The 22,748-nt window shown below is 45.3% G+C and overlaps 1 protein-coding gene across 2 annotated transcripts in view; it reads right to left on the bottom strand.

Annotated features, from left to right (window-relative positions):
- Positions 1-22,748, bottom strand: part of LOC142495798 (melanin-concentrating hormone receptor 1-like) — a 37,689-nt gene that overhangs the window by 9,350 nt on the left and 5,591 nt on the right. For both annotated transcript variants that reach the window (XM_075601771.1, XM_075601770.1), the window contains one exon: positions 1,226-1,796. In XM_075601771.1, the coding sequence (XP_075457886.1) occupies positions 1,226-1,584 (359 nt within the window). In that variant the 5' untranslated portion in view covers positions 1,585-1,796. The remainder of the gene's footprint in view (positions 1-1,225; positions 1,797-22,748) is intronic.

Genomic DNA, 22,748 nt, shown 5'->3' with positions numbered 1-22,748 from the left:
TCTGTGTCTTGCAGAGAGGGCGGGGCTTCTCTCTGTACACAGACAAGCCCTCCTTCTCTTCCTGTCTGCTTCCCGTTTTCAGCAGCATGGGGGGTTGGGGGATCGGAGCATGTCGCCCCCCCAGGTGAAATTGTGGACTGATTAAGTGTGTGTGTGTGTTGGTGGTGTTGGTGGTGGTGGTGGGGGGGGGGAGTGATTGAGTGTGTGTGTGGGGGGATTGAGTGTGGGGGTAGGGGGGGATTGAGTGTGTGTGTGTGGGGGGGGGGGGTTTGGGGGGGATTGAGTGTGTGTGTGTGGGGGGGGGGGGATTGTGTATGTGTGGGGGGGATTGTGTATGTGTGTGGGGGGGGATTGAGTGTGGGGATTGTGTGATTGTGTGTGGGGGGGGATTGTGTGTGTGTGGGGGGGGATTGTGTGTGTGTGGGGGGGGATTGTGTGTGTGTGTGGGGGGGTGGGGATTGTGTGTGTGTGTGGGGGGGATTGAGTCCCCCCCTCCCTGCCCTTTGCCCCCCCCTCCCTGCCCTTTGCCCCCCCCTGCCCTTTGCCCCCCCCCCTCCCTGCCCTTTGCCCCCCCCTCCCTGCCCTTTGCCCCCCCTGCCCTTTGCCCCCCCTGCCCTTTGCCCCCCCTGCCCTTTGCCACCCCTGCCCTTTGCCCCCTCCTGCCCTTTGCCCCCCCTGCCCTTTGTCCCCCCCCTCCCTGCCCTTTGCCCCCCCCTCCCTGCCCTTTGCCCCCCCCCTTCCACTCCATGCCCCCTGCCCTTCCACGCCCGGGCAACGCCGGGTATATCAGCTAGTAATAATTATATAGCGCATTGTGTGCATGATCAATGTATAGAGATACTCAGCATAATTATACAGTGAGGCGTGTCTATTATCAGTGTGTGGAGATAATCAGCATAGTCATACAGAGAAACATGTTAATTATCAGTGAATAGAGACATGCTCATGACCAGTGTACAATGATACTCTGCATCAGTATACTATGGAGCATGTTCATTAGCAGTGTATCAATACTCAGCATCATTATACAATGTTCATTATCTGTTTATAGAGATACTCACCATCATTATACAGCATGGCGTACTCATTATCAATGTATAGCAATACTCAACATTATTAAAAAAGTGCAGCATGTTCACGATCAGTGTATAGGGATACTCAGCATAATTATACAGTTCCCCAGACATCAACAGTAGACTCAGATACCCCGCTACCCAGGCATCACCTGTCCACGCAGAGCGCAGTGATGATGCCGACACCGGTGATCTGGTTGTTGAGGTCCAGCGCAGTGACAGCGCGGCACAGAAGGTCCCCGAAGATCCAGCCTTGATCGTGGAGGAGCTGATGTATGATGAGGGGCATCCCAAGCAGGGAGAGCAGGTCTACTAGCGCCAGGTTCAAAACATATAGGTCTGACACCAGCGTGTGCCGGCAGCTCAGGAGCACTGCCAGAACCAACCCATTACACAGGACCCCACAGCCGCATATCACACCATACAGAACCCCCAACCCCGGACCCCGCAGGGACAGCATGCCCGAGGGGGAGGACAGATTGGATGGGCCCCAGGGAGGGGAGGGGGTCATGGTACCCAGAAAGAAAGAGGAGAGTGGGATCAGGGATAGAGGGGGGGGCGAGGATGTGAGGGGGAGCTCAGGAGCCAGCAAAGAGACCCCCTCATCCTTACTGTCCTCTGCCCTGCTTAGTGCTCACTGTTATTATTACAATATTTTACCCCACCGCCCTTTCTTTCCTCGCCGTCTCTGTCTTTTTCCTTCCTCCTCTCAGGATCCTCAACCTAAACCAGGAACACAAGGGACAGAAAGAGGGTTAAATTCATCTACACTCCACATACATGTACTGTACACACTGTACATGCACACTGCAAATACATATACAATGACATTTATACACTACATATATGCACACTCCACATACATGTACTGTACACACTGTACATGCACACTGCAAATACATATAAAATGACATTTAAACACTGCACATATATGCACACTGCACATACATATACATTCTGTATATGCACCCTTCACATACACACATTGTGCATACAGTACTTATACACTTCACACACACACAAGTGCTTATACACTACACATACAGTTGTGTGAAAAAGAAAGTACACCTTCTTTGAATTCTATGGTTTTACATATCAGGACGTAATAACAATCATCTGTTCCTTAGCAGGTCTTAAAATTAGGTAAATACAACTTCAGATGAACAACAACACATGACATATTACACTGTCATGATTTATTTAACAAAATAAATAGCTTGTAGAACCACCTTTAGCAGCAATAACTTGAAGTAATCGTTTTCTGTATGACTTTATCAGTCTCTCACATCGTTGTGGGGGGAGGACACAAAGCGCAAAAAACTTCCTCTCCAAGGTGGAAATAACACAGGGAATCTCAAATGGGCAGCATATGAAAAGAGAAAGGAAAAGAAAATAGTGCACCACACTGTTTAATTATAACATATAGGTGAGCATGGAGGCTCCAACACACTCACATGCTCCAAGAAATATAAAAGCAGTTAAACCTGTCTGGGTTCAGACGCTGTAAACGGGACTCCAGACAGCTGTTTCTTGCTCTCCGCTTCCGCACCAGATCGGCGTCTGACGTCACGAACCAGCCTTCTCACTCTCCTGCAGCTAGGGGAGGACCCTCTGGCTCCGTCGGAAATCAGCACAGCGGAAGATATCCCAACGTCAAGACGTGTCACACCCCTGAAGAAGTCCAGAACTTGGATGAAACGCGTAGGGTTCTTACATGCGCAAGGACCTTGTGATAGTCTGTGACGGACTCTTTTGCTGTGCTGCAAGCTACCTTACCTGAACGTCTTGACGTTGGGATATCTTCCGCTGTGCTGATTTCCGACGGAGCCAGAGGGTCCTCCCCTAGCTGCAGGAGAGTGAGAAGGCTGGTTCGTGACGTCAGACGCCGATCTGGTGCGGAAGCGGAGAGCAAGAAACAGCTGTCTGGAGTCCCGTTTACAGCGTCTGAACCCAGAGTGGTTTAACTGCTTTTATATTTCTTGGAGCATGTGAGTGTGTTGGAGCCTCCATGCTCACCTATATGTTATAATTAAACTGTGTTGCACTATTTTCTTTTCCTTTCTCTTTTCATATGCTGCCCATTTGAGATTCCCTGTGTCATTTCCACCTTGGAGAGGAAGTTTTTTGCGCTTTTTGTCCTCCCCCCAGAAGATTTTTTGAGAGATTGGGAAATCTCTCACATTAGCTGCATCTCCTCTTGGTGATATTGATTCAATTTATTATTAATTAATTTTTTATGTGTATTTAAGGTTTGCGCTCACTTTCCTTGCACCATTCTCACATCGTTGTGGAGGAATTTTGGCCCACTCTTCTTCACAGCGTTGCTTCAGTTCATTGAGGTTTGTGGGCATTTGTTTATGCACAGCTCTCTTAAGGTCCAGCCACAGCATTTCAATCGGGTTGAGGTCTGGACTTTGACTGGGCCATTGCAACACCTTGATTCTTTTCTTTTTCAGCCATTCTGTTGTAGATTTGCTGGTGTGCTTGGGATCATTGTCCTGTTGCATGACCCAATTTCGGCCAAGCTTTAGCTGTCGGACAGATGGCCTCACATTTGACTCTAGAATACTTTGGTATACAGAGAAGTTCATGGTCGACTCAATGACTGCAAGGTTGCCAGGTCCTGTGGCTGCAAAACAAGCCCAAATTGTCACCCATCCACCATCGTGCTTGACAGTTGGTATGAGGTGTTTGTGCTGATATGCTGTGTTTGGTTTTCGCCAAACGTGGCACTGTGCATTATGGCCAAACATCTCCACTTTGGTCTCGTCTGTCCAAAGGACATTGTCCAGAAGTCTTGTGGTTTGTTCAGATGCAGCTTTGCAAACCTAAGCCGTGCTGCTATGTTCTTTTTAGAGAGAAGAGGCTTTCTCCTGGCAACCCGTCTAAACAAACCATACTTGTTCAGTCTTTTTCTAATCTTACTGTCATGAACTTTAACATTTAATATGCTTACTGAGGCCTGTAGAGTCTGAGATTTAACTCTTGGTTTTTTTTGCAATTTCTCTGAGCATTGCACGGTCTGACCTTAGGGTGAATTTGCTGGGACGTCCACTCCTGGGAAGATTAGCAATTGTCTTGAATGTTTTCCATTTTTGAATAATCTTTCTCACTGTAGAATGATGGACTTTAACTTGTTTGGAAATGGCCTTATAACCCTTCCCAGATTGATGGGCAGCAACAATTGCTTCTCTAAGATCATTGCTGATGTCTTTCCTCCTTGGCATTGTGTTAACACAAACCTGAATGCTCCAGACCAGCAAACTGTTAAAACTTCGGCTTTTATAGAGGTGGACACACTTGCTGATGATTAATTAATCAAGGGCATTTGATTAGCAGCACTTGTCTGCTACTTAGCATCTTAATTCCTATGGAAGCAGTAAGGATGTACTTAGTTTTTCACACATAGCTTCTCAATTTTGGCTTTATTTTTGTTAAATAAATCATGACACGGTGTAATATGTCATGTGTTGTTGTTCATCTGAGGTTGTATTTACCTCATTTTAATACGTGCTAAGGAAAGATGATTGTTATTATGTCCTGATATGTAAAACCATAGCATTCAAAGAGGGTGTACTGTACTTTCTTTTTCACACAACTGTATATTCACCCTGCAAATACATACAGAGCACTGCAGCATATACACACAAAGCGCATACATATTAACCCTGCATGTTCATATACAATCTACACACATACATTGCAGCAAGACAAACACAAAGCACCAGCGGGAACAGACAGCATTGAATACGAATTAGCCGCATGCAAAAAACAAAAAACAAAGAGTGGGGGGGTTTAATGCGCTAGTGGGTGCAATTATGCCTGCTACATCTGTACATATACACACTCCACATACATATAGAACACTGCATATACATATCATAGTTACATAGTAGATGAGGTTGAAAAAAGCTAGACATCCATCAAGTTCAACCTATGCTAAATTTAGACAACAGATTTACCCTATATTTGTACTTACAGTATATTGATCCAGAGGAAGGAAAACAAAAACCCCAGTGATATATCATCCAATGATATCTCATAAGGGGAAAAATAAATTCCTTCCTGACTCCAAATATTGGCAATCAGGTTACTCCCTTGATCAACATCCTTCCCGTGTTGATTTATTTGGTATATCCCGGTGTACCATTCCTTTCTAAAAAGATGTCTAACCTTTTTTTTGAAGATATCTATTGTACAGGCATACCCCGCTTTAAGGACACTCACTTTAAGTACACTCGCGAGTAAGGACATATCGCCCAATATGCAAACGGCAGCTCACGCATGCGCCTGTCAGCACGTCCTGAACAGCAATACCAGCTCACTACCTGCACCGAAGCTGTGGGCAAGCGGGGAGACTATAGAGCCTGTTACAAATGCGTTATTTACAGTACATCAGTTATGCACGTATATGACGATTGCAGTACAGTACATGCATTGATAAGTGGGATAGAGGTAGTGCTTCACTTTATGTACATTTTCACTTTACATACATGCTCCGGTCCCATTGCGTACGTTAATGCAGGGTATGCCTGTATCTTTATGTGTTATTTGCTTTATTTGGTATTTATATGATTATCACGTGAATTACTGCTGTGAAGTGCTTTGTACATGAATAGCGCTATATAAATAAAGATATATACTGTATATATATATACATACATACATACGCCATCACAGTCTCCATGGGTAATGAATTCCACATGTTACCTGCCGTTACTGTAAGGAACACTTTCCTTTTGTTGCTGTAAGGAATCGGGGAGCACCTCCCCTGCGGCGCACTCCCTCCTTATCTGATGTCTCGCGCATCCCCGCTGTCCTCAGGGCCGCCAACAGAAATCATGGGGCCCAGGACAAATAAAAGGAGCAGGAACCATACCGCCCCCCCCCCCCCAACCCATAGCGCACCTACCACGAAAAAATATTTTTTAGCGTGCAACTTTTACTTAACTGTTTTCTTATTGTGATACAGAAAAAACATTACAATGCAACCTGTTTATTTTTATATTTTCAATAAAAGATAGGTGACTGCCTGTCTGGGTGACTGGGTGGGTGAGTGAGTGGGTGGGTGAGTGACTGGGTGGGTGAGTGAGTGGGTGGGTAAGTGAGTGACTGGGTGAGTGAGTGACTGGGTGGGTGGGTGTGAGTGACTGGGTGAGTGAGTGACTGGGTGAGTGAGTGACTGCTTGAGTGAGTGACTGGGTGAGTGAGTTGCTGGGTGGGTGAATGAGTGAGTGACTGGGTGGGTGGGTGAGTGAGTGACTGGGTGGGTGAGTGAGTGAGTGATTGGGTGGGTGGGTGAGTGACTGGGTGGGTGAGTGACTGGGTGGGTGAGTGACTGGATGAGTGAGTGACTGGGTGAGTGAGTGACTGGGTGGGTGAGTGAGTGACTGGGTGAGTGGGTGAGTGAGTGACTGGGTGGGTGAGTGGGTGAGTGAGTGACTGGGTGGGTGAGTGAGTGACTGGGTGGGTGGGTGAGTGAGTGAGTGACTGGGTGGATGACTGGGTGGGTGAGTGAGTGACTGGGTGAGTGAGTGACTGGGTGGGTGGGTGAGTTACTGGGTGGGTGAGTTGACTGGGTGGGTGAGTGACTGGGTGGGTGGGTGAGTGACTGTGTGGGTGGGTGACTTGGGTGACAGTGACTGGGTGGGTGGGTGACAGTGACTGGGTGGGTGCATGACAGTGACTAGGTGGGTGTGTGACAGTGACTGGGTGGGTGGGTGACAGTGACTCGGTGGGTGACAGTGACTGGGTGGGTGACTGGGTGACAATGTTGGTTGGTTGAGTGGGTGGTGAGTGAGTGACTGGGTGGGTGAGTGACTGGGTGAGTGAGTGACTGGGTAGGTGAATGACTGGGTGGGTGAGTGAGTGACTGGGTGGCTGGGTGGGTGAGTGACTGGGTGGGTGAGTGAGTGATGGTGGGTGAGTAAGTGACACTTGAGTGAGTGACTGTGTGGGTGAGTGAGTGACTGTGTGGGTGAGTGAGTGACTGTGTGGGTGAGTGAGTGACTGTGTGGGTGAGTGAGTGACTGTGTGGGTGAGTGAGTGACTGGGTGGGTGAGTGACTGGGTGGGTGGGTGACTTGGGTGACAGTGGCTGACAGTGACTGGGTGGGTGCATGACAGTGACTGGGTGGGTGAGTGACAGTGACTGGGTGGGTGAGTGACTGGGTGGGTGCATGACAGTGACTGGGTGGGTGAGTGACAGTGACTGGGTGGGTGAGTGAGTGACTGGGTGGGTGAGTGAGTGACTGGGTGGGTGAGTGACTGGGTGAGTGAGTGACTAGGTGGGTGAGTGACTGGGTGAGTGAGTGACTGGGTGAGTGAGTGACTGGGTGGGTGAGTGAGTGACTGGGTGGGTGAGTAAGTGACTGGGTGGGTGAGTGAGTGACTGGGTGGGTGAGTGAGTGACTGTGTGGGTGAGTGAGTCAGTGACTGGGTGGGTGAGTGACTTGGGTGACAGTGACTGAGTGGGTGGGTGACAGTGACTGGGTGGGTGCGTTACAGTGACTGGGTGGGTGACAGTCACTGGGTGGGTGGGTGACAGTGACTGGGTGGGTGACTGGGTGGGTGACTGGGTGACAATGTTGGTTGGTTGAGTGACTTACCTTTTCCGGTGGGTGCTGCTTCCTTGCCGCCAGACGCTTCCCCCCCTGCACCCGATATCCCCGGCAACTGCCAGGGGCGGTAAGGGGGCGCGGGAGGTGGGCGGCTGGGGGGGCGAGGCGTGCTGGGGCAGGAGGCGCGAGGGGGGAAGCTGGGTTGGCGCTTCCCCCTCCGTATCAAGTTGGGAGCGGGCTGGGTTGCGCGCGGGGCTGGTGTTGGCGCTTCCCCCTCCATCCCACGTGGAGAGCGGAGGGGCTGGGGAGCAGAGGGGCTTGTTTTGGTGCTTCCTCCTCCGTCCCACGTGGGGAGCGGGGGGGGGGCTGGGTTGCTGGGGGGAACAGGCAGCGGGCCCACGACACCCTGCTTGCCCTGCGCATGCGCGCCTGGACCACAGGAATCGCCGCAATTTTTTTCAATTTTTTTTTCAATGTAATTAACTGGCGCCCGGTCGAGCAGGGGCCCGGACGGCCAGGCCCCCCTGACTCACGGGGTCCAGGATGACAGTATCATTTGTCCCCGCCTGTTGGCGGCCCTGGCTGTCCTTACAGCGCTTGCGCTCCCCTGCAGGAGCTTATCTGACGCCGCAGAGTCTGGCTCCGCCCCCCCGCTTGCAACGTGCATCAACGTGTCCACCGCTCCCAAGCTTCGGGTTAACTCTCCTTATTATGCCCACCTGTCTCCTGTGTCTCTCTCCCTATCCGCGCCTCCGCAGAGGACGCTCCTCCACTCCGCCCCCCTCTCTCATTGGTCATGCTCTACCATATATGCTCAGCTGTGCCACTTGCACTTTGGCTGAGCATAGTTCCAGTTAGCACTGTTCTCCCACTTCCTGGTTCCCTGTCCTGCCTTCCCTTGTCTCCTAGCTCCTTCTTGCAGATTGACCTCCTGTGTACCGACCCGGCTATCACTTTGGACTCCGCACTTCTGGCTTACCGACCCGGCTTACCTCAGACCTGCATCTCTCCAATCCTGACCACGATTTACGGACCTCTACGCTCTTACTGGCTCCAATCCCTGACCACGGCTAAACGGACACTGACCATTCTACCGGTTCCAACCTCAGACCTCGGCAAGTACCTGACCATTCTGCTCTCTCCAAACCTGACCTGGCTGCCTGACCACCCGCACTCCAGATGTGCCCCTGTGGCTGTGGGTGGCGTTTATACCCATTTCCACCTCAGTACCGGGGTCCCGCCTTGTTTGTGGTGAGCACAGCGTCACAGTGTGCTCAGCCACACAAATGTGGACCCCATTGAGGTGGGTCGAGCCCTGTCCTCAGTTTTGGACAGATGCTCCCAACTTGAGACTCGTGTTACTTCCCTTGCGCAATCCATGGGGCCCTTACTTTACAACACCAGCAGTCCAGTCCTCTGAGACCCGCGACTCCTTTCTTGCCGTCTCCAGACACCCATCCTTCTGCTGAACCCCGTCTGCCTACTCCTAATCGCTACTCTGATGATCCTCATGGGTGTCGGTGTTTCCTTAACCAATGTTCAATTCTATTCAATTCGAGTTAACCCCTTCTCGCTTCCTCTGTGCAAGATCTAAGGTGGCATACATAATCGCTCTACTTTCCGGGTACGCTCTGGCATGGGCTTCCCCCATCTGGGAACGGAGTCCGGATTTGACACAGAATCTCAACCACTTCACTATGGAATTCAGACGTGTCTTCGACACTCCAGGCCGTAAGATGACTGCTGCATCTTCTCTATTTCACCTTTTCCAGGGTTCACGTCCAGTCCCTCGTTACGCTCTGGAATTTTGTACCATAGCAGCTGAGGCAGGCTGGAACATTGAGGCTCTGTCGACCACCTTTTGGCAAGATTTACCTGACTCTCTTAAGGATGAACTAGCTGCTCAAGAACGCCCTGCTGACCTAGAGGAACTTATTGCTGTCTGCATTAGAGTGGACCAACGACTTCAGGAGAGGAAGGCCGAACATTCACTGGTGTTTCATTTTTCCCCTACAGATCCGCCGTCTCTTGATGATCCGGAACCCAATGTAGTTGGGAAGCCATCGGTTATCATTCTCGGAGAGGTAGCATAGACATACCAATGGACTTTGTCAGTATTGTGGCCACTCCGAGCATCATGTCCTTTCCTGCCCGCTCAAACCAGGAAACACCAGCACTCAATGAGGTATCGGGAATCTTGTTGGGCACTATCTCTCCTTCCCCGACTCCCCCAGAAATCCGTCCTACTCGGATCATGCTTCCCATCTCCCTCAAAGGGGCCAACTTCCAGCTCACTACCTCTGCCTTTATTAATTCAGGTTCTGGGGGCAACTTTATTGACCATAGCTTTGCTCTCAAACACAACATTCCTCTCATTCATAAAGCCGTGCCTGTCGGATTGGAAGCCATAGACGGACGCCCGCTTCAACCGGCCTTCATCTCTCTGGATACCAGCAAATTTACTCTTCTTACTACAGATGGCCACCAGGAGGAGATTTCCCTGGATGTCATCCATACTCCATCTGTTAAGGTAATACTAGGATTGCCATAGTTACAGCAACAAAATCCGCAATTTGATTGGACTGATAAAGAACCCATTGTAAGGGACCCTGCCCCTGCTCGCCCGGAGTTCTTGTCTGAAGGAGGGGATACTGTAAGGGATCCGCTCCTGGGTTAGGCTGGAACTCATTCTTACTGTGCTTTAGAGCTTCCAGACAAATCTCTCTCTGAACCTGCAATCAGAATCACCTGCTCTTGGTGTTACTCTGCAGGTTGCCTGTTGCTGCCTCCTATGAAGCTCTGGTCCCATTGGCGGCCACTGCTATTTAACTGCTGCCCTTCCCGCCAGGAAGTTGCTGAACATAATTCTTTCTCCAAGTAACTGTGCTTGCCACAAGTAGCTCTGTTTGGCCTGACTTGGCCCTCTGTGCCTTGTCCTCTTCTCCTACGTTCCTGGCAGACATCGCCTTCACCGCGTTGAAGCAGCTACACTGCTCCTCAGTGTTTCCTGTGGCGTGTCTGCACTCCTGCTTTTCTCGTGGCCTACCTTCCACCCTGTTCCCCGTTCCTGTACCCACCGCACTGAAGCGCCTTCGCTGAAGTTTTTCCTGTTGCTGAATTTTTGCCTGTGACCTCGACCTTCTCTCCTGTGCCGCCTGCCTTGACCCCAGCTTGCCTATGGACTACTCTGACTTCTCCAATCCTGACCTGGCTACGCACGACTATGGACTACGCAACCCGGACCCGGCTTTGTGGTCTAAGGTCCGTGTTTTCACATCTCCAGCTCAGCCCCGCGGTCCGGCCCAGGTTTGTGGTGAGCATAATCATTACACCCATCCATTGGAGTCCCCGTTGCATCAAGACTTGCTTAATAAACTCTACTCAACAGATCTGCAGCCTAATTAATCCCAAAGAGGATAAGAATGTTCTAACCGAAGTCTATGCTGAATTCAAGGATGTGTTCGATAAGGTACGATCCGAAGTCCTTCCCCCTCATCACCCTTTCGACTGTCCTATTGATCTCTTGCCAGGTTCCGTCTTACCCAGAGGTAAATCTTATCCCCTGTCTCTACCTTAAACCAAAGCCATGTTGGAGTATATTCAAGAGAATTTAAAGAGAGGTTTCATTCGCAATTCCTCATCCCAAGTCAGAGCAGGGTTTTTCTTCGTTAAGAAAAAGAATGGTTCTCTTCGCCCTTGCATAGACTATAGGGGGTTAAACAAGATCACCTTAAAGAACAGCTACCCACTCCCCCTCATCTCTGAGCTTTTTGATCGCCTTCAAGGAGCCACCATCTTTTCGAAGTTAGATTTGCGTGGTGCTTATAATCTTGTACGAATAAGACAGGGCGACGAGTGGAAAACGGCCTTTAATACCAGAGACGGCCATTACGAGTAGTCATGCCTTTTGGGCTGTGTAATGCCCCGGCCGTTTTTCAAAAATTTGTTAACGAGATTTTTCGGGACCTCCTGAACTTTTTTGTTATCGTCTATCTTGATGATATTCTAATCTTTTCTAAATATCTCTCTGAACATATCAAACACACTAAAATGGTCTTATCTCGTCTTCGTGAAAATCGCTTTATGCTAAATTGGTGAAATGCCAGTTTCATCAGACTTCTACCACATTTCTAGGACACATTATTTCGGACTCTGGTTTTGCCATGGATCCTGTCAAGCTGAAGGCAGTTCTGGACTGGCCACAACCTACCTCTCTCAAAGCAATCCAGCATTTTTTAGGATTCGCAAACTACTATCATAGATTCATTCGAAATTTCTCCACAACAGTAGCCTCAATCACAGCCTTAACCAAGAAAGGAGCAGACCCTGCTTCTTGTCCAACCGCTGCGCTCCAGGTGTTCGATCTTCTCAAAAAAACTTTTGTCTCTGCCCCACCTTAGTCCATCCTGACCCCAAACTTCCCATCACTTTGGAAGTGGATGCTTTCGATGTCGGGGCTGGCGCCATATTATCTCAGAGACAGACACCCCAGGCCAAGCTACTTCTATGTGCTTTTTTCCCCAAAAAAATTTGTGAGCGAAGCAGAACAATGACGTCAGTAATCGGGAATTATTAGCCATAAAACTCGTACTACATGAATGGAGACACCTCCTGGAAGGTACGGAACAACCTATCACTATCTTTACAGACCACAAAAACTTGCTGTACATTGAGAGCGCCCTTCGTCTTGGAGCCTGTTAGGCTCGTTGGTCACTTTTTTTTCCACGTTTTAATTATATTATCTCTTTTATTCCCGGGTCAAAAAATCTTAAAGCGGATGCCTCATCCCACCAGTTCATAGTCAAAGACAAAACTAAGTGTCAATCTGAGACTATTCTTCTATCTAAATACATCCTGTCCACTAATTCTTTTGACGTTCTGGACCACATACTGGTTGAAAAAACACCCTAAACTCTACAGCACTTGACCTGAAATGTGGGTGAGTGCTACACAATTGAAAACAATTAAACAGTGTTGATACTTATATATAAAGGTAAGCAAGGAGGAGCTTTGTGAGGCTGTCAGTAGGGAGTTCCCTGAGTGGTAGTAGTCGCGCTTCCAGTGACATCACGAGACGAGCGCCGGAACACACCACGGAGAGTAGTGAGATCGCATACTCTGGAGTGTAGTGTGGAGGGGCGTTGGGAGCGCCGGTACACTATCCACGACCCTGAGGGAGGTCCCTAAATGATGCAGATGGCATTCTAGTGATGTTTTTACACTCACTGGCTATGTGAGTATTTTATTGGCTGTGTTAATTGTTTTTTAATAAATTGTTTGTGCATTCTACACCATTCTGTGCATTCCATCTCCCTATGTGACCTACTGCAAGCATTGGGGGATACTTCTGGCAATCATTGGATCATAGAAGGGAGCCAGCTACACGTGGGGTGCGTGATAGCAGATAAGAAGTGGTTCAAGCACAGATTCTCTCCACTGCACCATTTTAAGAGATGGATTGTAAGTAGGCATTATTCCTGTCTGCTTGGGTGTGTCAGAGTTCTGAGGTACTGCGCAATGGTTTGCTTTGTCTATTTCTTCTAGGAGGAACCATCAGGATCTCATCCACATTCCTACAAGCTTGGATTTCCAGGGGAAGGTCTCCCAAGGGACTCTAATCATCCTATGGACTTTGCGTCTCTTACACTGAGTGTTTATTAAGGGCCAGGTATCTCTGTTTTGTTTGCAGTTCTGGACCACATATTGGCAAACCAATCACATATTCTGGAAGGTCTAGAGGTTCCGGATGGATGTCTGTATGCGGCGCCACGTTTTCGCAAGAACATTTTGATATGAAGCCATTCTTCTAAATCTGCAGGCCATCCCGGCACCCGAAGGACTACCGATCTCATCAAACGTACTTTCTGGTGGCCCACCATGCAGAAGGACACGAACTGTTTGTCAAGTCTTGTTTCACGTGTGCTCGTAACAAGAGCTCTCGCACTAGACCACCTGGACACTTACGCTCTCTCCCCATACCAGACCGCTCTTAGAGTTACTTGTCCATGGACTTTATTGTTGAATTACCTCCCTGCAAAGGGATGACTACTATCCTCGTTGTGGTCGACCGTTTCTCTAAACAATCTAATTTCATCCCTTTAAAAGGTCTTCCCAACTCGGCCACTCTGGCCGATGTTTTCACCAAGGAAATCTTTTGCATCCGTGGAGTGCCCTCAAACATAGTTTCTGATCGAGGCTCACAATTTGTTTCCAAATTTTGGCGATCTTTTTCCCAGAGGATGGGCATCTCTAGATTTTTCATCCGGATACCACCCTCAGACCAACGGTCAGACCGAGAGGACAAATCAAACTCAGGAACAATATTTGAGATGCTTTATTTCTGACGCCCAAGATGACTGGGTGGACTTTGTTCCCTGGGCTGAATTTGCCCACAACTCCCTTAGGAATGAGTCTAGTCGGGAATCATTTTTCGTTAATTACGGATTCCATCCAGCACGCCTTCCCATCTCTTCTTCCGGGGTCTCAGCGACCGACAACAGAATAAATTCTCTACAAGAATCTTGGAGGATAATACAAAAGACTCTTGGAGAGGCCACACACATCTCAGGCGGATCGTCATCGGCGCAAGGTACCGGAGTTCAAACCAGGAGACAGGGTGTGGCTTTCCTTGAGGAACATCAGGCTCAAGACACCTACTCTCAAATTGGCCCCAAGGTTTTTGGGTCCATACACCGTCCTGGAGAAGATAAATCCAGTTGCATACCGCCTTCAACTTCGCTCTTCTATGAGGATACCATCCGTCTTCCATATCTCTCTGTTGAAGCCTGTGTTCCAAAGTTCACTTTTCCCAGATACCTCCTCTACTCCTGCTCCTGTTATCGTACAATGACAAGAAGAATACGAGGTACAATCTATTATTGATTAAAATTTTTCGAGAGGAGTGGTACAGTATTTGGTACATTGGAAGGGATTTGGTCCAGAAGAAAGATCTTGGATACCTCATCACCAAATACATGCTCCCAACCTCATTAAGCGGTTTCACGCAAAGTACCCTCTTAAGCCATATTGGAGTCATCCAGAGGCCGCTCCTCAAAGGGGGTGTACTGTAAGGAATTGGGAGTGCGTCCCCCGCGGCGCACTCCCTCCTTACCTGATGTCTCGCACAACCCCGCTGTCCTTAAAGCGTGCGCACCGGCAGGAGCTTTTTTGACGTTGCGGAGTCTGGCTCTGCCCCCCGCTTGCGACGCGCATCAACGGCGCGCACAAGCTGCGTGTCAACTCTCCTTATTATGGCCATCTGTCCCCTGTGTCTCTCTCTCTATCCGTGCCTCCACAGAGGCTGCGCCTCCACTCCGCCCCCCTCTCTCATTGGTCATGCTCTCCCATATATGCTCAGCTGTGCCACTTGCACTTTGGCTGAGTATAGTTCCAGTTAGTGCTGTTCACCCACTTCCTGGTTCCTTGTCCTGCCTTGCTTTGTCTCCTAGCTCCTTCTTGCAGATCGACCTCCTGTGTACGGACCCGGCTACCACTTCTGGCTTACCGACCTGGCTTACCTCAGACCTTCCGCATCTCTCCAATCCTGACCACAGTTTACGAACCTCTACGCTCCTACTGGCTCCAATCCCTGACCACGGCTAAATGGGCACTGACCATTCTACCGGCTCCTACCTCAGACCTTGGCAAGTACCTGACCATTCTACTCTCTCCAATCCTGACCCGGCTGCCTGACCATCCGCACTCCAGATGTGAACCGTGGCTGTGAGAGGCGTTTATACAAATTCCCACCTCAGTACCGGGTTCCCGCCTTGTTTGGGGTGAGCACAGCGTTACAGTTACTGGTGAAATCTAATTTCCTCCAACCTTAAGGGATGAATTGTTCTTTTGAAAGCTCCTTGTATTGTCCCCGAATATATTTGTTTAAAGTTATCATATGCCCTTTTACTCGCCTCTTTTTAATGTAAACAAATCTAATTTAGCTAGCTTCACCTCATAGATCAGATTATCCATCCCCTTTATTAATTTGGTGGCTCTTGTCTGCACTTTTTCTAGTCCATAATTAATTTTCTATAGAATGATGCCGAAATTGTACTCCATATTCAAGGTGTGGTCTTACTAATGCTTTATAGAGGAAAACAAAAGACAAAAATACTCAATGCTACATCAAATGTGACAAAATACATTGTTAAATATTTCAATGTTAGTATTCTCATGAGTAAGGGTCATTTAGTTAAACCCTTTGGCCAAAGCGTTATAAGCCACTTCACGACATGACCAGTATGCAGGTTCTAACACTACCTGTAAAAATTCCCATTTACCTCTGCAGTGGAGGGAGGATGGCCTCAGTGGACCTGTCCTGCACAGGTATAAGAAAAACCTGCTACTTAAAAAGTGCGGTGAGCTTAAACCCTGGGAGGGGGGCCACCAACCTCCAACCAACTGATACCAATTGAAAATTAAAATGAATGAACACACAATCCCAGCAAATCTTAACCCCAAAACCCACCACATCATTATATATATATATATATATATATATATATATATATATATATATATATATATATATATATATATATATAATTGTGTCAAAAGGAGTGCTACTTAGCGTGGCCAAATGTATACAACAAAAGACAAAAATACCCAATGCTACATCCAGTGTGACAAAATGCATAGTCATGCCGTGACGTGGCAGCAGGCTTATAACGCTTTGGCCAAAGGGTTTAACTAAATTACCCTTACTCATGAGAATTCTAACATTTAAGTATTTAACCATGTATTATGTCACATTGGATGTAGCATTGGGTATTTTTGTCTTTTGTTGTATACATTTGGCCACACTATTTTTGACACAAATATATATATATATATATATATATATATATATATGATGTGGTGGGTTCTGGGGTTAGAGCTTGCTGGGATTGTGTGTTAATTAATTTTGCTTTATAGAGGGCCATAATTATGTTTACTTTTCTTCCATATATTGCTGTTTAATGCAAGATAAGATTTTGTTTGCCTTTGCAGCTAATGTATGACCTTGGGCACTATTACTAAGCCTGCAGTCTACAGGCACTCCTAAATCCTTCTCCATTGAGGATTCTCCTAATTTATTTCCATTCATTTGTAAATTGCCTGTATATTCTTGTTTTCCAAATGCATAACCGTACATTTATCTGTATTAAACCTCATCTGACATTTACCTGCCCAAGTTTCTAGTCTATCCAAGTCCTTCTGGAGAGAAATTGCATCCTGCTCTTATTCTACTACCTTACACAATTTAGTGTCATCAGCAAAGATGGAGACTTTTCTCCCTATGGCAACCTCAAGGTAATTAATAAACAAGTTAAAAAGCAGGGGTCTCAGTACTGATCCCTGAGGTACTGCACTCATAACGTTGGCCCAACCTGAAAAAGTTCTATTTATTACAACTCTCTGTTGTCTATCCTTCAACCAGTTTTCAATCCAGGTGCAAATATTTTTACAGAGTCCAATTTGCTTTATTTTGTACACTGAGTGCGCAAACTGGGGGGGGTGCAAGATTTTCCAGGGGGGGGGACGTAGCTGTTACAGAGGTTCTGCACTCTTCCCCAAGGGGAAGTATTCACACTGTATAACATGACACACTGTATTAACACTGTATTACATGACACACTGTATTGACATTGCATAACACGACACACTGTATTCACACTGCATAACATAATACTGCATTTACATTGCATAACATGATACTGCATTCAAACTACATAATAAGACACACTGTATTCACATTGCATAACATGATACTGCATTCAAACTACATAATAAGACACACTGTATTCACATTGCATAACATGATATTGCATTCAAACTGCATAACATGACACACTGTATTCACACTGCATAACATGACACATTGTATTCACACTGCATAATTTGACATACTGTATTCACACTGCATAATTTGACACACTGTATTCACACTGCATAACATGACACACTGTATTCACATTGCATAACATGACACACTGTATTCACACTGCATAACATGACACACTGTATTCACACCGCATAACATTATACACTGTATTTATATTGTACAACATGACACTGTATTCACACTGAAACATGACACACTGTATTAACACTGCATAACATGACACATTGTATTCACACTGCATAATTTGACACACTGTATTCACACTGCATAACATGACACACTGTATTCACACTGCATAACATGACACACTGTATTCACACTGCATAACATGACACACTGTATTCACACCGCATAACATTATACACTGTAGTTATATTGCACAACATGACACTGTATTCACACTGCATAATATGACACAATGTATTCACACTGCATAACATGGCACACTGTATTTACACTGTATTACATGACACACTGTATTCAAATTGCAAAACTTGACACACTATTCACACTGCATAACATGACACTTCACACTGCATAACAATATACACTGTATTTACATTGCACAACATGACACTGTATTCACATTGCATAACATGACACTGCATAACATGACACATTGTATTCACACTGCATAATATGGCACACTGTATACACACTGCATAACATGACACTGTATTCACTCTGCATAACATGACAACCGGTATTCACATTGCATAACATGACGCACTGTATTCACATTGCATCACATGACACATTGTATTCACACTGCATAATATGACACTGTATTCACAAGGCATAACATGACACACTGTATTCACATTGCACAACATGACACACTGTATTAAAAATGCATAACTTGACGCACTGTATTTGCACTGGATAACATGACACACTATTCACACTGCATAACATTATACACTGTAGTTACATTGAAAAACATGTATTCACACTGCATACATTGAACAACATGACACTGTATTCACACTGTATAACATGACACTGTGTTCCCATTGCATAACACAACACACCGTTTTCACACTGCATAACATGAAACATTGTATTCACACTACATAATATGACACAATGTATTCACACTGCATAACATGATACTGCATTCACACTGCATAATATGACACACTATTCACACTGCAAAACAGGACACTGTATTCACATTGCACAACATGGCACACTATTCACACTGTATATTATGACACACTATATAACATGACATACTGTATTCACATTGCACAACAAGACACACTATTCAAAATGCATAACTTGACATTATTCACACTGCATAACATTATACACTGTATTTACATTGCACAACATGACACTGTATAACATGACACACTGTATAACATGACACTGTATTCACATTGCATAACACAACACACTGTATTCACACTGTATAACATGACACACGGCATAACATGACACATTGTATTCACACTGCATAACATGGCACTATTCACACTGCATAACATGACAAACGGTATTCACACTGCATAACATGATCCACTGTATTCACACTGCATAACATGGCACTATTCACACTGCATAACATGACAAACGGTATTCACACTGCATAACATGATCCACTGTATTCTCATTACATAACATGACACACTGTATTCTCACTGCATAACATGACACCCTGTATTCACACTGCATAACATGAAAATGGTATTCACACTGCATAACATGAGGCACTATGTTCACATTGCATAATATGACACACAGTATTCACATTGCACAACATGACACACTGTATTCACAATGTATATTATGACACACTATTTACACTGTAAAACATGACACACTGTATTCACATTGCATAACATGACACACTATTCACACTGCATAACATGGCACACATTTTACAGTGTATTGACATTGCACAACATGACACAGTATTCACACTGGATACAATGACACTATTCACACTGTATAACATGACACTATTCACATAGCACAACATGGCACACTGCATAACATGACACATTGTATTCATACTGCACAACATGACACACTGTATTCACATTGCATAACATGACACACTGTATTCACACTGTGTTCACACTGCATAACATGGCACACATTATACACTGTATTTACATTGCACAACATGACACAGTATTCACACTGGATACAATGACACTGTATTCACACTGTATAACATGACACTGTATTCACATAGCACAACATGACACACTGCATAACATGACACACTGTAGTCACACTGCATAACATGACACACTGTATTCACACTGCATAACATGAGGCACTGTGTTCACATTGCATAATATGACACACTGCATTCACATTGCATAACATAACACACAGTATTCACATTGCACAACATGACACACTGTATATTATGATACACTGTATTTACACTGTAAAACATGACACAGTATTCACATTGCATAACGTGGCACACTGTATTCACATTGCATAACATGACACACTGTATTCACATTGCAGAACATGACACACATTATACACTGTATTTACATTGCACAACATGACACAGTATTCACATTGCATAACATGACACACTGTATTCACACTGCATAACATGACACACTGTATTTACACTGCATAAAAAGACACTCTACTCACACTGTATAGCATGACACTATTCACACTGCATACATTGTACACTTTATTTACATTGCACAATATGACACTATATTCACACTGTATAACACGACACACTGTATTCACATTGCACAACATGATACACTGTATTCAAATTGCATAACTTGGCGCACTGTATTTACACTGCATAAAATGATGCACTGTATTCACACTGTATAATGACACTGCATTCACATTGCATGACATGGCACACTGTATTCACATTGCACAACATGATACACTGTATTCAAAATGCATAACTTGACGCACTGTATTTACACTGCATAAAATGAAGCACTGTATTCACATTGCATAACATTACACACTGTATTCACATTGCACGACATGACACACTGTATTCACACTGCACAACATGATACACTGTATTCAAAATGCATAACTTAACGCACTGTATTTACACTGCATAAAATGACGCACGGTATTCACACTATAACATGGCACACTGTATTCACACTGCATAACATTACACACTGTATTCACACTGCATAACATGACACACTGTATTCACATTGCACAACATGACACACTATATTCACATTGCACAACATGACACACTATTCACATTGCACAACATGACACACTGTATTCACATTGCACAACATGACACACTGTATTCACATTGCACATGACACTGTATTCATATTGCATAACATGGCACAGTGTATTCACATTGCATATCATGACACACTGTATTCACACTGTGTAACATGTCACACTGTATTCACACTGTATAACATGACACAGTGTATTCATACTGCATAACATCACACACTATTCACACCGTATAACATGGCACACTGTATTTACATTGCATATCATGACACACTGTATTCACACGGTATAACATGACACTGTATTTACACTGCATAACATGACACACTGTATTCACACTGCATAACATGACACATTGTATTCACATTGCATAACATGACACACTGTATTCACACTGCATAACAAGACACACTATTCACACTGCATAGCAACACACTGTATTCACACTGCATAACATGACACACTGTATTTACATTGCATATCATGACACACTGTGTTCACATTGCACAACATGACACTGTATTCTCAGTGTATAACATGACACACTGTATTCATATTGCACATGACATACTGTATTCACACTGTATAACATGACACACTGTATGCACATTGCATAACATTACACACTGTATTCACATTGCATAAGATGACACATTGTTTTCACACTGCATAACATGACACTGTATTCACACTTTAGAACATTACACAGTGCATTCACACTGCATAACATTACACACTGTATTCACACTGCATAACATTACACACTGTATTCACACTGCATAACATAACACACTGTATTCACACTGCATAACATAACACACTGTATGCACATTGCATAACATGACACACTGTATTCACATTGCATAACATGACACATTGTGTTCACACTGCATAACATGACACTGTATAAAAATTGCATAATATGACACTATTCACACTGGACAACATAACACTGTATTCACACTGGACAACATGACACTGTATTCACACTGTATAACATGACACACTGTATTCACACTGCATAACATGGCACACTGTATTCACACTGCATAACATGACACACTGTATTCACACTGCATAGCAACACACTATTCACACTACATAACACGACACACTGTGTTAACATTGCATAACATTAAATACTGTATTCACATTGTATTCACATTGCATAACATTACACACTGTATTCACATTGCATAAGATGACACATTGTTTTCACACTGCATAACATGACACTGTATTCACACTTTAGAACATTACACAATGCATTCATACTGCATAACATTACACACTGTATTCACACTGCATAACATTACACACTGTATTCACACTGCATAACATAACACACTGTGCATATATAAACTGTGTGTTTCTACACATACATATACACTGTACACATATATACACGTGTGTGTGTGTGTGTATATATATATATATATATATGCCCACTGCACATACATATGCTACACACACACACACACACACACACACACATACATATGCTACACACACACACACACACACACACATATATATATACACTGCACTTGCACATACATACTGCACATTCAAACACACTTCACATACACACAATGCATATACTGTACGCACATTGCACATGTAAACACACTGCACATACATTTCATATTGCATATACACACACTGCTTACATACACACTTTATACTTTACACTGTAAATATCAATGCACTGCTCATTTGCACAAATTATACACATAGTACATATATACACACTGTCCTGTGCACACAGACATATATATACATGTACACAGTGTACACTGCCCATACAGATTTACTGCATTTAGTATACTATATGTGCACATATTGCACTTGATACCATGGGTTATGCCAGGGGTATGCAAACTTTTTTTGCTGCATCCCCCTGCCCGCTCTCCTCTTACCTCACCGGGGTTGTGTGACGTGACATGACCCTGCGGCGTCATTTGACGCCACGTTGCCATGGTCGCGCGTCCTGAAGTCCAGCTGAATCTTGGTA

The sequence above is a fragment of the Ascaphus truei genome, chromosome 5 (assembly GCF_040206685.1).
Source record: "Ascaphus truei isolate aAscTru1 chromosome 5, aAscTru1.hap1, whole genome shotgun sequence".
NCBI classification, from domain to species: domain Eukaryota; kingdom Metazoa; phylum Chordata; class Amphibia; order Anura; family Ascaphidae; genus Ascaphus; species Ascaphus truei.
Note: the sequence above shows the minus strand (reverse complement) of the source record. Positions and strands in the feature narration are given on the sequence as shown.